Source organism: Anneissia japonica, unplaced genomic scaffold, assembly GCF_011630105.1.
Source record: "Anneissia japonica isolate Jap-2015-1 unplaced genomic scaffold, ASM1163010v1 scaffold1165_len1893470_cov193, whole genome shotgun sequence".
Classification (NCBI taxonomy): Eukaryota; Metazoa; Echinodermata; class Crinoidea; order Comatulida; family Comatulidae; genus Anneissia; species Anneissia japonica.
The window spans coordinates 26,886-41,172 of record NW_022709613.1 but is presented as its reverse complement, the minus strand read 5'-3'; the positions used below and the strand labels follow the sequence as shown (position 1 = coordinate 41,172).

Here is a 14,287-nt window from a genome sequence, read left to right as displayed (position 1 = left end):
TAGCAATTCCGTATTATATTTATAAATCTTTATAACATTAATAATTATACAAAAATTAGATTTTTCTTAAAAATTGAAAAAATTTTGCCGGGAATGGGGCTTTAAATGATGTGTAATTCAAATAATAAAATTATAAGTACCAACAACAATACAATAATACACTAAAAAAAAACATACAGTAGGCCTATGCCACCGTACTTAGTTGCACAGATGAACAGCATTGTAAAATTGTTTGACTTGGAAAAAATTTGACTTCGTTAATGGAAAACACAACAATTTGGCATATAAAATAAGATCGACAATAGAAATTATTCAAGTTAGGCAAAGTCAACTTAGGAAATTTTTACTGTAACTATACTGTAAATAATTGCAAAGATAAACTTAATTTTATTAAATCAAATTATAAGAAAATTCAAGTATGACAAATATGTATACTGTATAATAAATTCAAATTACGAAGATAAAAAAGGTCTTAGGAGAAAAGAGGAACATTCTGTCTTGCATTATTATGTTAAGTATATTTATATAATAAAATGACTACTTCATATATGAACTATTTTATGGATTAACACGTTGACTGTCAATCCTTTTTCCTAGTTTCATCTCATACATCAAGGCATAAAGGCCTGTTAATACTTGCAACGGTAACGATAAAAAAACGGTAAAAAGCTAAAAAGCAATTGTTCATATTGAAAATAAAAGAAATGAGAACTTTTCACACTAGCACGATTTGATAACAATTTATCGTGTATACGATAAAAATATATTTTCACAAATGATGTCATAGCAAGTATAAACAGTCCTTTAAAGGGCACCACCATAATGAAAATTATTCTCATCAACTGCAATGAAACATAAACAATCATACAGTATTTTTTTTTAAGATCATTAATTCCAGGTTCTTGCCTGAACCTCCAAGATGAGAGTTCACATTCTGGCTACCACTGCCAGTGAGTTTACGTACAATATAATAGTGTTATGTTTAGACAGGACTGGACATAAAATCACATTCCTGGCTAACTGAATAAACCCCTGCCAGCGAACATGTTGACACGTTCGTTGCCAGCAACAAGATACTCATCATACAAGGTGGGGGCGCCAAATGACAGATACGCTGTGCCCTGTTACCATGCGACAAAACCTTCCAAAATACCTCAGGAACTCTGGCATCATTGAGGTCTGTTTTTACAGAGAGAAGGTGAGAGATATCATTGGTATTTTTACATGAACATGCATTCTCACGACAGATACCGTATATCCTTGATATGAAAAATAATCTTGGTATAATTTGCTAATATTTACTAAATTCGTGTGATGAACGGGCAACTTATAATCCATAAAAATTACATACTGGAGTGGGCTTACTGGTACTGTATCTACAATTTCCACAAATTTAATGATTTTAAAAACAGAAGCTATGTATTCCCAAGACCCTTCACTGAAGTATGTATTGTGTGTAACACTTTGCAGCTTTAAAAAATTTCATCAATTTCTACTAAAAAAAAAAAAAGTTAAAATCAGTAATATTTTGCTGGTTCCTTTGGGAAGGGTCTTTTTGTCATTCAAACTTCAAGTAGTGTTTCAGTTTAGAGGGAAGAGGCAAGGCACCAATAGCAGAGGAAGTGATCTGTGATATAATGACATCTCGGCACATTTCCTGTAGTGATGGCACTGAAAAACAAAAAAAAGAAAATGACATTATAATTGGATCTACTGACTGGTACTGGTGTATTTTCCGTGGCGTTTAGGGGAATTTTAAGGGGGATGGGGCGTATATTTCAGAGGTGTCCCCCCTGCATTTCACTAGAAATGTAGAGAACACAAAATTATTGTCAGTGTTACTGTATGATCATAATACTACTGTGGAAGCGGTTGGCGCATCGGTTGTGGCTTGGACTCCCAACCTCGAGGTTCGTGAAAATCGCTTGTGTCCTTGGGCAAGGCACTTTACTACAACGGTTGCCTCTCTCCACCCAGGAGTACAAGTGGGTACCTGGTAGGTTCGAACACAACTGCGCTGATTACTAGCTGCAATAGTATGGAATTCTCCCCAGGGAGCTGAGTATGTGTTCCATATGTGTTTGATCCAGTGACCAGGGTAGTAATGTGAAGTGCTTAGAGGCATTGTGCATGAAGCGCTATATAAGAGCGACATATTATTATTATTATAGCCAAAGCCTGACCTATTCACCAAAAAAGCTTGAATCGATTGAAAAATTAATGTTTTATAGATTAACTGACTGTAAATGAAGTTTTCAATGTACATACTGTAATTTACAAATCAAATTTGCTCTTACTGTATGAGATCTGCAGAATCCGTACTTGCTTTGTGACACCATACACATCAACAACAGGGAAAAAAGGTGCGGACAAATTAGCGCGTTCCATCTTAGTACCGCTACTATCTTCACCATTAATAATGAAATACATATAAGCGCTATCACCTTGAATGTTAAAAGTAATTCCTATTCGACTTCCAACACATACTGCGGAATACCTCCTACTTGCTATCTTTTCATTCAGCTCCATGTCGATGGCAAAATCATCGCGTACTAAATACCTCTTTGGGATTGTACTTTTGCCAACAATTAAAAAATTTCCTATGTTTTGTATGAATTTGTTTGAAGATTTTGATTGTTCGGCCACTTCAAAAGGATTGTCTAATTCTGTTGGGTAGTCCTCGGACCGGGTAGGGTACTTAGTTACCGCGTGCATCCATGATTTCCCCATGTTGGTTAAATCCGGCATAGAATATTGTGGAATGTACTCCAGCCCCGCTTCACTGTCAACACTCGACTGTGCACCTACATGATGGGTGCGTGAATGTGATGCAGGAGGTGTGTCCGGCCATGAGGGCACTTTGTAGTGACATTTTAGATTCTCAGGGTTGTACTGAGTAAGACCACATCTTAAGTGGCCGCTCCAACCCAGTTCTTGCGACTCTATCTCAAAAAGGAACAGGTCGCCGGGCTTAAGAGGATGCTGTCCAAAAGTTATGGCATTTGCAAAACTGAATTTTCGTTTTGCTATTTGGCATTCCTCGGTAAGTTCAATGTTGTAGCCATGGTGCTTGTGGAATCTCATCTGAGGCATTTCGGTAAACAGAATATCATGCTGTTTTCAATCCATCAAATTGCAAAGCTTGAAACCTTACCAGGTAGTTTGGGTCAGATCAATTATTATACTACAAAAAAAAATAAAAAATAAAAACCACAAAAACTGAATAACATCAAAATAGCACAAATATTTAAAAGAGATAAATGTTTCAAAGACTCAGCAGAGAAAACTGAGTAGGCCCCTAGGCCTATCTCAGGAAGCCCAGCCAGACTAAAAAATGGCAAATACTACTAGGTTTAGCCTAAATGTGTCACATTATGTGACTGGATGTTTTATATATGGATAGAATTCGAACCAGGATGTTTAAATGACCCATGGTCCACCACTACAGTTGCGCAGTACTACTCTAAGAGTAGTGGGGCTGCGGTAGGCCTAGGCCTACGGCAGGGATCCCCTAGGCCTGTCTAATAAAACGATTCAACTAGGCCTAAACTAAGCTTCGCTAAGCTGGCCAGGCGGAGGCCTAGGCCTAAGCCTTTTTTTGAGCTGAGGACAAAGTTGAACATTTTACCAAACAAGCTATATTACTTACTTAGTTGTATGTCTGTCGATAATTTTAGTTCAGCGTTAGAATATGCATATGTATAGGCCTAGACCTATAATAACAAACTTAATTCGTACAGCCTTTCACAACAATGACACTGTAAGAGTTGCCATTTTCTATTACAATATTTCGGCTGGACACTACCATTCCAAATTATTCAGTAAACTAAACTTTTTACTAAAAAATGTGGACTAGGGGCTTATAGCCTATACATTTCGGTATCCATTTTTACAACTAAAGTAGTAAACTAAAGTTTAGTATGTACTTGAAATCATTCATAAGAAATATGTAAATACATAAAATAATGTTTTAATAATACATTGTTCACTGGCCTCCCCCTGTAAAATGGTCAAGTCTAACCTGTGTACTTTCCAGGTTTACAACTAGGCTAGGCCATTCACACGTCGCGGTAAAAAAGAACGTGATTTAGCCTAGGCTAGGCCTGTTGAAATCATGGACGTTCCAATGTGTCCTGTAAAAAGTATATCCGCAGAACACAAAGATTTGATTCATGATGTAGCTTTTGATTTTTATGGTAAACGGATGGCTACATGTTCAAGTGACCAAAGTGTTAAGGTAAGTTTAGGACTGGTACTGCTCAATGAGACAGAGTAGCCTAGGCCAGCGTAGGCTTGACTTGGACTCCCATCATAGTGAAAACGCTTTGCTGCTAGGCCTAGCTAGGAGCTGAGCTAGGCTAGGGCCTAGACCAGCAGGGGTCCCAATTCAAGTCTCCAGAGACCCGCAGGAATCACCCGGAAATCGTTACGGTCTCCCGCACTCCCCCAAACAAGCAAGAATCTCCCGGAAATTAATTCATCTCTGCTAAGCCTAATTCATAATTTTGCATGTTTGCACTGCTTTATAATAAGTAGGCCCAGGCCTAGGCCCCTAGCTAGGCTAGGCCCTATAAATAACTCTTCTTAATCTTGGGTTGTTTGCTGGTACATTGATATTCAAAGTAAAACATGATTTAGATAATGCAAACAATATCTACCAACTATTTAATAAAATTAATGAAAAAAAAAATAAATAAATAAAATTTAAAAAAAAAAAATTTTTTTTTTATAAATTTCACAAAATTATTTTTTTTTTTCCAGTACCATAAAAAGACATGTGCGCGGGGGTGATAAACTAATAATTTTTTTTAATGGGCATTATCAGTTTTCTCATGGAAGTCTGCCGATGGGTATCACCACTCAGTGGTGGCGCCAGAGGGGGCTGGGGGGCTATACTTGGATTAGGGTCGTAGTGGCCGCAAGTTGATACACAGCAATTTGTATGGAGCGCCAAGCGTGCAGTACTGTATGCAAAATGTATGTTGGACAATGGGCATCAGAGTTCGATATTAATAGTACTGTTTTAATCAATTATCAAATTAATGTATATTTTCTTTCATAATTTATATATAGCCTATATAAATCGAGACTTAATATTTAGTTAGTTTATTTATTATATCAATTGATTTATAGTATGCCTATTTTCTTACAGAAATGGATGGTACTTTTTAAATGGCTTCTTTAGTTTATTCAAATATTACTAACTTGTGTTCAGTTTTTTCTTTAGTGAATGAACATCTGTTTGTCATTGCATTTAAAAATGATTGATATTTATTTGAGTTTTACTAACTCGTGTTTTGTTTGTTTTAGTGAATGAACATTTGTTACTCTTGTATTACAACTTTGAAGATGACTGATATTTATTTGATGTTTTACTAACTTGTGTTTCTTCTGATTACTAATACCTCACCCATTATCAGTTGTTGGTAGAGTATTATTATTATTATTATTATTATTTTACAGAAGTCAACTATTAAATTAATTCTTAGCATCACACTTTATTATTGCTTAACATTAATACTATGTATATAATTTCATCCTTATCTGAACATTTAATTATTGTTTTACTATAGTCAACAATTAACAATAAATAATACATACATATACATTCATTCTTATCTCAGCATTTTATTGTTTTACTATAGGCATTAATTAACAATGAATAATACATACATATAGCTTCATTCTTATCTCATCATTTAATTAGTGTTTTACTATAGTCAACAATTAACCTTAAATACCATGTAGGCCTACAGTATAGAATAATTAAATGAATTTAAAGTATCTTAAAACATGTATAGACCCTCTATACAATTTATTTATTTCTTTGGTTTATTGTAATTAATAACTTGATTGACTTTCACCTGTTTTATATCTTTATCATTTTAGCAAATAATATAAAAACGTATACCATGTTATTAGTAACAGTTGTTACGCATTTTTTACATTGTGTTGTAAAAGACACCTATCTGTATCATCATTAATAATAATAGCAATTAATAATAATAATAATAGTAATAATAATAAATTAATAATAATAATGACAATGTACAGTATCATTAAGCATACAGTTGACCTATGTTTTTCACGTTCATCACATTTTATTAATTGTAAATTTAGTATTGACAGATCCCATGTTTAAATCTGTTTGTGTCCTGAAATATAAAATAAAATTTCATTATACATAAAAATACGAACTGATAACATATAATAAATATCAATTTAATCATATCATAATTCAATTATGTCATGTACGTACAAAAATGTTTTGATCTGTAATCAATCTGTAAATAAATTGATCTTTAATCAACCAGGGCCAAGAAGACTACGAGAAATAAAAAATATTCCATTTTTTATATATATATTTTTTAGTACCTACCTGTAGAATTGACGAGTACGATATGAACGCTATTGACCAACGCTATACCGTACCGTATCCCAATCAATCGGTATAGCGCTACTGGCATTCCATACACTTTGAGCACGGCCGCTTTCCCTCGCGGCCGCCTCGACCATACTACCATAGATGTATACATGTAATATTCGTTTAGCCACCATACTGTATTGTTTGTGTTAACTTTTAATGACAACAACAACAACAACAATAACAACAATAATAATAATAATAATAATTCAATGAGACTAATTAAAAATAATTTGTGTTCTGTTATGACAAATGCTCATTCAGATAGCCTCATGATGGTTGGAATACATCGATAGGTGAAGCAACTTCGACCATGACAGCGTGGTTGACAGATTTCATGCAAAATTTCCAAAATATAGAATTTCACTTTCAAGAATGATGATTTGAAAATAAATATGATTACATTGCATACACTTTGTTTCTTGTTTTATTCAAAATGTTTTGGTTTTGGAAGCTGATTTCAACATTAGAAAGCATAGCCTACATTAAGTCATATTATAGTAAACTCGATGCCTATCAAAAAAAATAATGGAGAAATACCTGTAAAGAAAATTATATTCAAATCTAAGTCTGAGAGTGCCATTTATGACCATCTAGAAGTAACAATGATTAATGATGTTATACATTTAAATCATCATATTTTTGGGATTTTTCACCCTAATGATCCCTATGTGACCTATGATCCCAAGCTGTGAACACCTCATGTATTGGAGGTGTCACCTAGTTTGATTGAAATCAATGTTATATCAATTCCAAGAATGTTTATTAGGTTATATCGGTTGATGAGGAATTTATTGATTAGGCCTATAATAGCAAATTGCATCAATTTATTTTACAAAAACAAGGTTTCCAGCTTCAGAGGGGGGCACATCCCCTGTCCGCGCAAGGGCACACATTGGCGCTAACACCAGGCGTGTAACAGGGGTCTTGGGTCAGAGTGGGTATTTATTTTCCCGGTTAGTAATTTACCATACCCACCCCACCCCACCCCACTCCCCATATAGAAAACAATACGACATAGGGCTTATCATATTTATAATATAGGCCACACACGTGTGTTTGAAACTAAATATAAGCATTTTCTTCATGGTTTTATTTATTACAAACATGTATTCTTTCACCATCAATACACATTGAGGCCCTTCTTTTAGGTTAAAACGAGCTATCTTAAATTTGTCTTTCTTGAGTTTGGGACTATTATGTGTTTAAATAACTTAAAAGGATAAAACTAAAAAAGCCTTAAAAATGCAAAATATTTTTGTGCTTTTAATTCTAATTTCGTCTTAATTGATGAAAACTCCCTAAAAAAATTTGAGGCTTTTAGGCACATTCAGGGGATGAAAAGGGCATTTATAAAGGGGTGGGGAAGATTTTTCAAAGATAGGTATTTTCCCCTTGTCCCCCAGTGGTTACGCCATCGGGCAGCATAGATCAAAGGAGTTATGACAGTTTTTGAAGTGGAGAAGTGGTTGCAGGGTGTTGTGAGTCTGGTCATTATGATATCTTCCTTTTAATTCTTGTCTTTATTTTTCTCTTCTCTTTTTCTTTCCTTTTCCTTTTCTCTTCTTTTTCTTTCCCTCCCTCTCCCCTCTTTCTTTTCTCTTATTACCCAGCCCGGTACGATGGCTTGGTCAGCCCGGTAAAAACCGTCAGGGGCCCCGCGCCTGGTATGACACTGGCTAGCACGCCAATCATTCCCCTAATGAAAAATACTTTTCTATGCCACTGAGGTTGGAAACTTATTAGCCCTTGATTCATTGATTAATGAGTTTGTGTAGATTTTTCTTATGGGTGACTATGCAGGGGCATGCTGCTGATCAGAAGAAGGGAAAATTTTGTGAAAGGAAACTTTGTTACCTACCTAGTAGTAGTAAGGCACATATTGTTGGCAATCATTTTTGACTTTATGTTATTTTAAATTATCATTTTTTATTTGTTTTAGGTTTGGGATCTAGGTGAAAATGGGGAATGGCAGTGTACTGCAAACTGGAGGGTGAGGATCATTCATCATATTGAGTATAGCTCTTGAGGGTCATAACATAACCCTCAATACAGTATAATTATTTTTTTTAAATGACAACAAATTCTTAGAAGAAAAAAGTAGTTTGAACATACAATAGAATGCATATTTCATAAATAATAAGTGATAAAGACAATAAAATTTAAATTAATATGTACACTGTAGATTATTAAAATGGTGATATTTAGAAAAAAAATTGTAATTATTGTGAAAATGATTTCTTTTGAAAATTTGTACCCACTAGACACATGGAGGCTCGGTGTGGCGAGTGACCTGGGGTCATCCTGAATTTGGTCAGGTGTTGGCATCCTGCTCGTTTGATAGGACAACTGTTATCTGGGAGGAAATTGGTAAGAATAAATTGGAAAGCTTATACTTGATTCACACGACAAAATTGCACCAAGAATATTTTCCATAGCAAGGATATTTTGGTTGTTTGTGAATGCACGTCCTTATAAGAGAATAACATGGATATCTCGGTCAGATAGAACAGACCTCAACTAGTACTGGTATAGGCATTTATAATGCGCCTCTTCCTTGAGGTTATAAAGCGCAGGTCTTTTATCTGGTCCACATGCTTTAAGTGTGGCTGCTGTTAATCATCACAGGAGCAGGCAACCCCACCAGGCACCCGTTCATACTCTCGGGTGGAGAGAAGCAATGCAGACAAAGTGCCTTGCTCAAGGACACAAGCGAAATGCACAGCAAGGGATTGAAACCCCGACCTCGAGGTTGGGAAACCAAACCGTTCCTGCTACGCCAAACTGCTGAAAGCTCCTGCGATATTAAGCAACAATCAGTGCGCATGGTAACAGGTTGCAGCTTATCTGTGTATCAATTATACCAAATTTTAGCAATAAAGCTATGAGCATAAACAAACGATACGCCCTTATACGCACCAATGAGAGGATGACCGCTGCATTCGGTTGTCACTTTTAGCAAAGACTATAGAGAATTGCAGGAGGACAGACTGCCCTAATTTTGTATGCATGCAGTGGAACATTAAAAAAAGTTCTGCCACGAGATAGGGGGTGCCCTATTAAAATTTGAATAGAGGTCGCTCGAAATTCATCTTTTAAGGCATGCGCCTTCGTGGCAGTACTTTTTGAAATAAGATTACGTAAGTCGGACCTCTTGCAGTTCCATACTCTTTGCTTTTACTTACCCAGTTGTTGGTTGTCTGTGTATGTGTTCCACAATATACAATTCCTTCATAGAGGGCGATATATTAATGTTACTATTTAAAAAAAAACAAGTGCATTTTAATATTTTACATGGGGGCGCACTTCCATGAGTCAGCCAAATACATTTCTCTTACAAGTGTAAATCAGGTATTAGTCACATTAGAGAAATGTTATAGGGAATAGACACAATCAGCCACCAGGAACTAGTGGTCGTGTGAACATTGACTTGGTAAAACATACAAGTGCTATCACTGTAAAAGTATAAGAATAGGAAATGTTATGATTTTAAAACAATGCCCCATGAATAACTTGCAAAATATATTCATCATATACGATTTCAGTTGGTGATTCTAACTCCAAGCAGAAGATTCAAGGTCACTGGGTGAAGCGAACAACATTTGTTGACAGCAGAACATCCGTAACAGATGTTAAATTTGCTCCAAAACATCTAGGTTTACAAGTGGTGAGTAATGTCATTTCTTTAGATTTATAGCATTTTGTACTGAAATGCAACGGTCTCAAACGGTGAAGGTGTGGACGAGTTCTTAAAGTAGCATGCTTCTCCCCTAAAGGGTCCCTGGTAGCTGGTACTGGTAAACGGTGCCATTCAAACCAGTGCCGCTATTATGGCTGTACGTTACCATCCAACTCAACAATACAGTACTTAATACATTTAAATTTAAGTTGAGAGTGCCATTTCCGACCATCTAGAGGTGCTACATCGGTAAAATTCACTCCCTGGGCCCCCTATATTTCAAATTCCTAGATGCACCATTAATAATAAATAATAATAGTGTAGTTTTATATAGCACACATATCCATCTAATATAAGATGTTCAGAGCACTTGATATGTGGACTAGGAACTCGATTAATGACTTTCTTCGCCCCTAAGGGTCCCTTCGTGTCTGTGCTATCCGGTAAACCCGGTACCAGCAACTCTCGTCGTCCACCACAGGTATCCCCCTACTATTCTCGAAAGATGTACAGTAGAACCTCGTTTTTACGTACCCCAATTATACGAACCCTCGGTTTTACGTACGCCTCATATCGACGATGACGTCATCAAAAACCCCTAAAACCCTTTTCAGAGCAACCATAAGTAAAAATACTATAACAATAGACTATAATAGTAAACAAATCATAATGCAACGTATTTTCATTAAACAGCAACGTTGATTGAGTTTAATACCGGGTTGTTATAATCTAAAACCACGTGAACTGAGTGAGATGAACAACTACCGATGGTGCTCAAAATAATTGCTTTCCTCCTTAGCTTCGTGTGGCAAACCATGGAAAAACTTGTCTGGCCAAATTTTCTACACGAAGCTGAGTAGGCATAGTTTTGTACTCGAACGCTAATTGGTTGGCTCGCCCAGGGCAGTGCACACGGTTGCTGCTTCACGCACACGAACGCTAATTGGTTGGCTCGCTCAGTGCAGCTCACATGGGTTTAGTTTGTCTCTCAACAGGCCCAGACAACACCACAGCTCTGTTGTTTAGAATAGGCATGAAGGGGAATTCCCAAGTTATACCTTTGTCGTATAGGTAATCTTACAATATTTTCATGTTCTTTAGTTAAATAAAAGATATAAAGTGGTGAATTAATACACTAGACACATGGTTTTATTTGAACACTTTATTATGACATCGTAAAGTGATGAATAAAAACACTAAACGCATGGTTTTATTCGTAGGCGCGGCCTAGAGGCTAGGTCTAGCCCTGACTAGGTAACATCGTTCGTTCATACATACGTATATTGAGCGTTACGTACGTATTAAGTCAAAGGTTACCACAAATTTAACCCAACATCTATTTTACGAATCCCCCGATTTACGTATTCCCTCCGGTCCCGTACCGTACGTAAAATTGAGGTTCTACTGTACTGGGTCCTTTATATTGCACATGAGCCATTGTATACACTGGGCCTACGGTTTATAGTTCTTATCCGAGAAGACTTGTTCTACCACTAGAACCATAGGCGAGCGTGCCGTTTGAATCAGCGCCTATATTATGGATGTAGCTTGCAGCGCCCCTGCTAACCGCTCGGCCATTCGATTCGCCTAAATGTACTTTAAATGTGTGTGACATGTGCGTATTCCTGATCCTAAGTAACCTGTTCCGATTTCTCAGTTTGCAAGTTTGATCGACACGCATTATACTCCCGAATTTAGACAGGGTGGATAAAATGCCTGCGTTTTCTAATACAGGTCCAATGACTTGTTTATTAAAAAAAGCAATATCGCCTGGTTTTCACCGCCTAAACGTTAAATTGTCTTAGAAAAAAATAATTTAGATTTACACTTCAGTATTACTGTACTATCTTCAATAGAGTGGTTCATATTCTGTTTTAAATTTCTTACAGCTTACCACAAACTCTTTGGTTTTTTGGGGCATTAAAGTTTCATATGGTTATTATCAGACCAATTAACAATAAGGAATAACATCATTTTGCAAATTGCTGATTTGATTTTTAGTTATTCTTTCTATTACAGTGGTATTTTCCATAAACTTAACATTAAGATTGTCTGTATATAGGTAATTAATGAGGATAATAAATTAACCATGTTTTGTAGATATGCAATTAAAGATAACCTTAATTTTGAGCACTCCACCACTTTTCAATTTGTATCTTCTTCCTAGGCAACTTGTTCAGCAGATGGAATCGTGCGTTTTTATGAAGCACCGGACGTTATGAACCTGTCAGTGTGGTCTTCAGTTGAGGTAACATCATTAGCTATATTTTATCATTTATTTATTTATTATTTTCTATGCAAGTCATCAAAGGGTAATTATTGGATCACACTGTCAAAAAACAGTTAAGTACTCATACCACAATCACAAAAGCTTGGTAAAGAGAATGCTATAATGCAATAGTATATTATAATACTGTATGCATGATGTTGATTAGGAGATCTGCCAAAACAAATACTGTATTATTATTTGTTATTGGTGGAGGTAAGTGCCACAAAAAGTGCACTAGCAGAATTTGGATATCTTACACATTTTTTTCGGAGGCATTTTTTTAAAGGAAATTCTTTTGGCTACAGAAATAATTTCTGTGGTCAGCGATACAAACATTTTTTATTTGTGATAGTTGTTGGTAATGGTTTGGTGATGGATCTAGTTGGTGGTAATTCTTGTTGGTGGTGCTTGTTGTTGATGGTTGTTGGTGATGCTTATTGGTGATTGTTGTTGGTGATGGTTGTGGGTGATGGTTTTCAGTGATAATTGTGGGTGATGGTTGTTAGTGATGGTTGATAGTGATTGGTGTTGGTGATGGGGGTTGGTTATGGATATAGGTGATGGTTGCTGGTGATGGTTGTTGGTTTCCCGGTGGTGTTACCACTGATATTGTACTTGAGATACAAGAAAAAAAAAGAACCTTGGTTTTATTTTTGTATTTAGTAAGAATTTTCACTTAATATAATTTTGATACTGGTATCCTGTAATGTAATAACTTACTCTTGTATTCGTTGTCACCAGGTGTTCTTATCAATTTTTATGATTATTTTTAGGAAGAAATCAATACAAAAATGGCCAAATGCAGCTGTATTTCATGGAATCCATCCAGGTAAGTCATGACACAATTTTACATGATCATGCATTTTAGTATGATTGTAGTCATTGGTTTCCACTTTTATGAACCTGTTTTAATTTACTGTACTAAGTTGTATAATAGTTCTTAATCCATTTGCAGTTTAATTCTAATTTTGATTTTATCAGCACCAATTTTCTATATAATAATTAAAACTTAAATAATTAACCTTAAATTTTAGTAAATACAGTAAATATGGATTAAGTTTTTAGCACTTTTATGACTATGTGATTTTATTCACTAGCTGTTGCCCTAATTAATGGGACTAGACTCCTTAGTTACTTTATGTATAGACTTTTGATCAAGCAACAAGACATTGTTTTACCTGAATTGGTGTTCCTCACTGTTTCTCTCAGGAGACAAAATTTTATACTGGGGAATTTTGCTCATCGAAAAGTTCTTTCTCGCTTCTGATATTATTGCAATTTTTAGCTGCAAATGCTTGTACACACTTATTTATATCTTTGTATAAGAAACTTAATCATGGCTGATAAAACACACCTTTGCACTGGGAAATAATAGTTAATAAGTCTGGAAGAATTAGAATGACTAATTTTAAAACTGTTTTAGAAACTCTTTTCTTCTTTTGGCAATTATTGAACTTAATAAGAAGAAATTAAGGAAGGTAATGTACTGTATGTTGTAAGTGGATTTCATGGAAGTATCTTTTTTTTTCTACCCCCTTCTGCTACATTGTGTATTATACTCTTAATAGGGGAACTATCTTTTAGCACAAGTCTGCAACAGTGACCCTCAGTCTTTCAAGTACAAAATCACTTGATTATACTCCTTCTGACTTTATATATTCCTTTGCCAAGAATAGATTGGATTTTTCACCTACTAAACAATCGCCAAGCTTTAAGTGTTGGATTTTCTTTCTGCTGTTTGGTTAATAAATAAATACACTTACTGTATAAAAATAATATAGACATTGTTATTTGCTATTCACAGAGTTCATCCCCCAATGGTGGCTGTTGGAAGTAATAATCCCAACCCCTCTGGTGGGGGAAAAGTTCTCCTATTTGAATACAGTCAAGCAGAAAGGTATAGTGAGGATAATAT

At 35.5% G+C, this 14,287-nt stretch overlaps 2 protein-coding genes across 2 annotated transcripts in view; one reads left to right on the top strand and one right to left on the bottom strand.

Annotated features, from left to right (window-relative positions):
* Nucleotides 1-311: 311 nt before the first annotated feature.
* Nucleotides 312-3,805, bottom strand: LOC117106880 (neuralized-like protein 2). The gene is made up of 3 exons (XM_033248385.1): nt 3,650-3,805; nt 2,298-3,184; nt 312-1,671 (listed from the first exon to the last, which is right to left on the bottom strand). Exons 2-3 carry the CDS (start codon nt 3,091-3,093, stop codon nt 1,559-1,561), a joined length of 909 nt encoding a protein of 302 aa, XP_033104276.1. The 5' UTR covers nt 3,094-3,184; nt 3,650-3,805; the 3' UTR covers nt 312-1,558.
* Nucleotides 3,806-4,034: 229 nt separating this feature from the next.
* The window catches only part of LOC117106876 (nucleoporin SEH1-like), a 16,181-nt gene continuing 5,928 nt past the window's right edge, over nt 4,035-14,287 (top strand). The window contains exons 1-7 of the mRNA XM_033248378.1: nt 4,035-4,237; nt 8,367-8,417; nt 8,689-8,794; nt 9,970-10,091; nt 12,271-12,351; nt 13,146-13,201; nt 14,177-14,269. Of these exons, the coding sequence (XP_033104269.1) occupies nt 4,115-4,237; nt 8,367-8,417; nt 8,689-8,794; nt 9,970-10,091; nt 12,271-12,351; nt 13,146-13,201; nt 14,177-14,269 (632 nt within the window). The 5' untranslated portion in view covers nt 4,035-4,114. The remainder of the gene's footprint in view (nt 4,238-8,366; nt 8,418-8,688; nt 8,795-9,969; nt 10,092-12,270; nt 12,352-13,145; nt 13,202-14,176; nt 14,270-14,287) is intronic.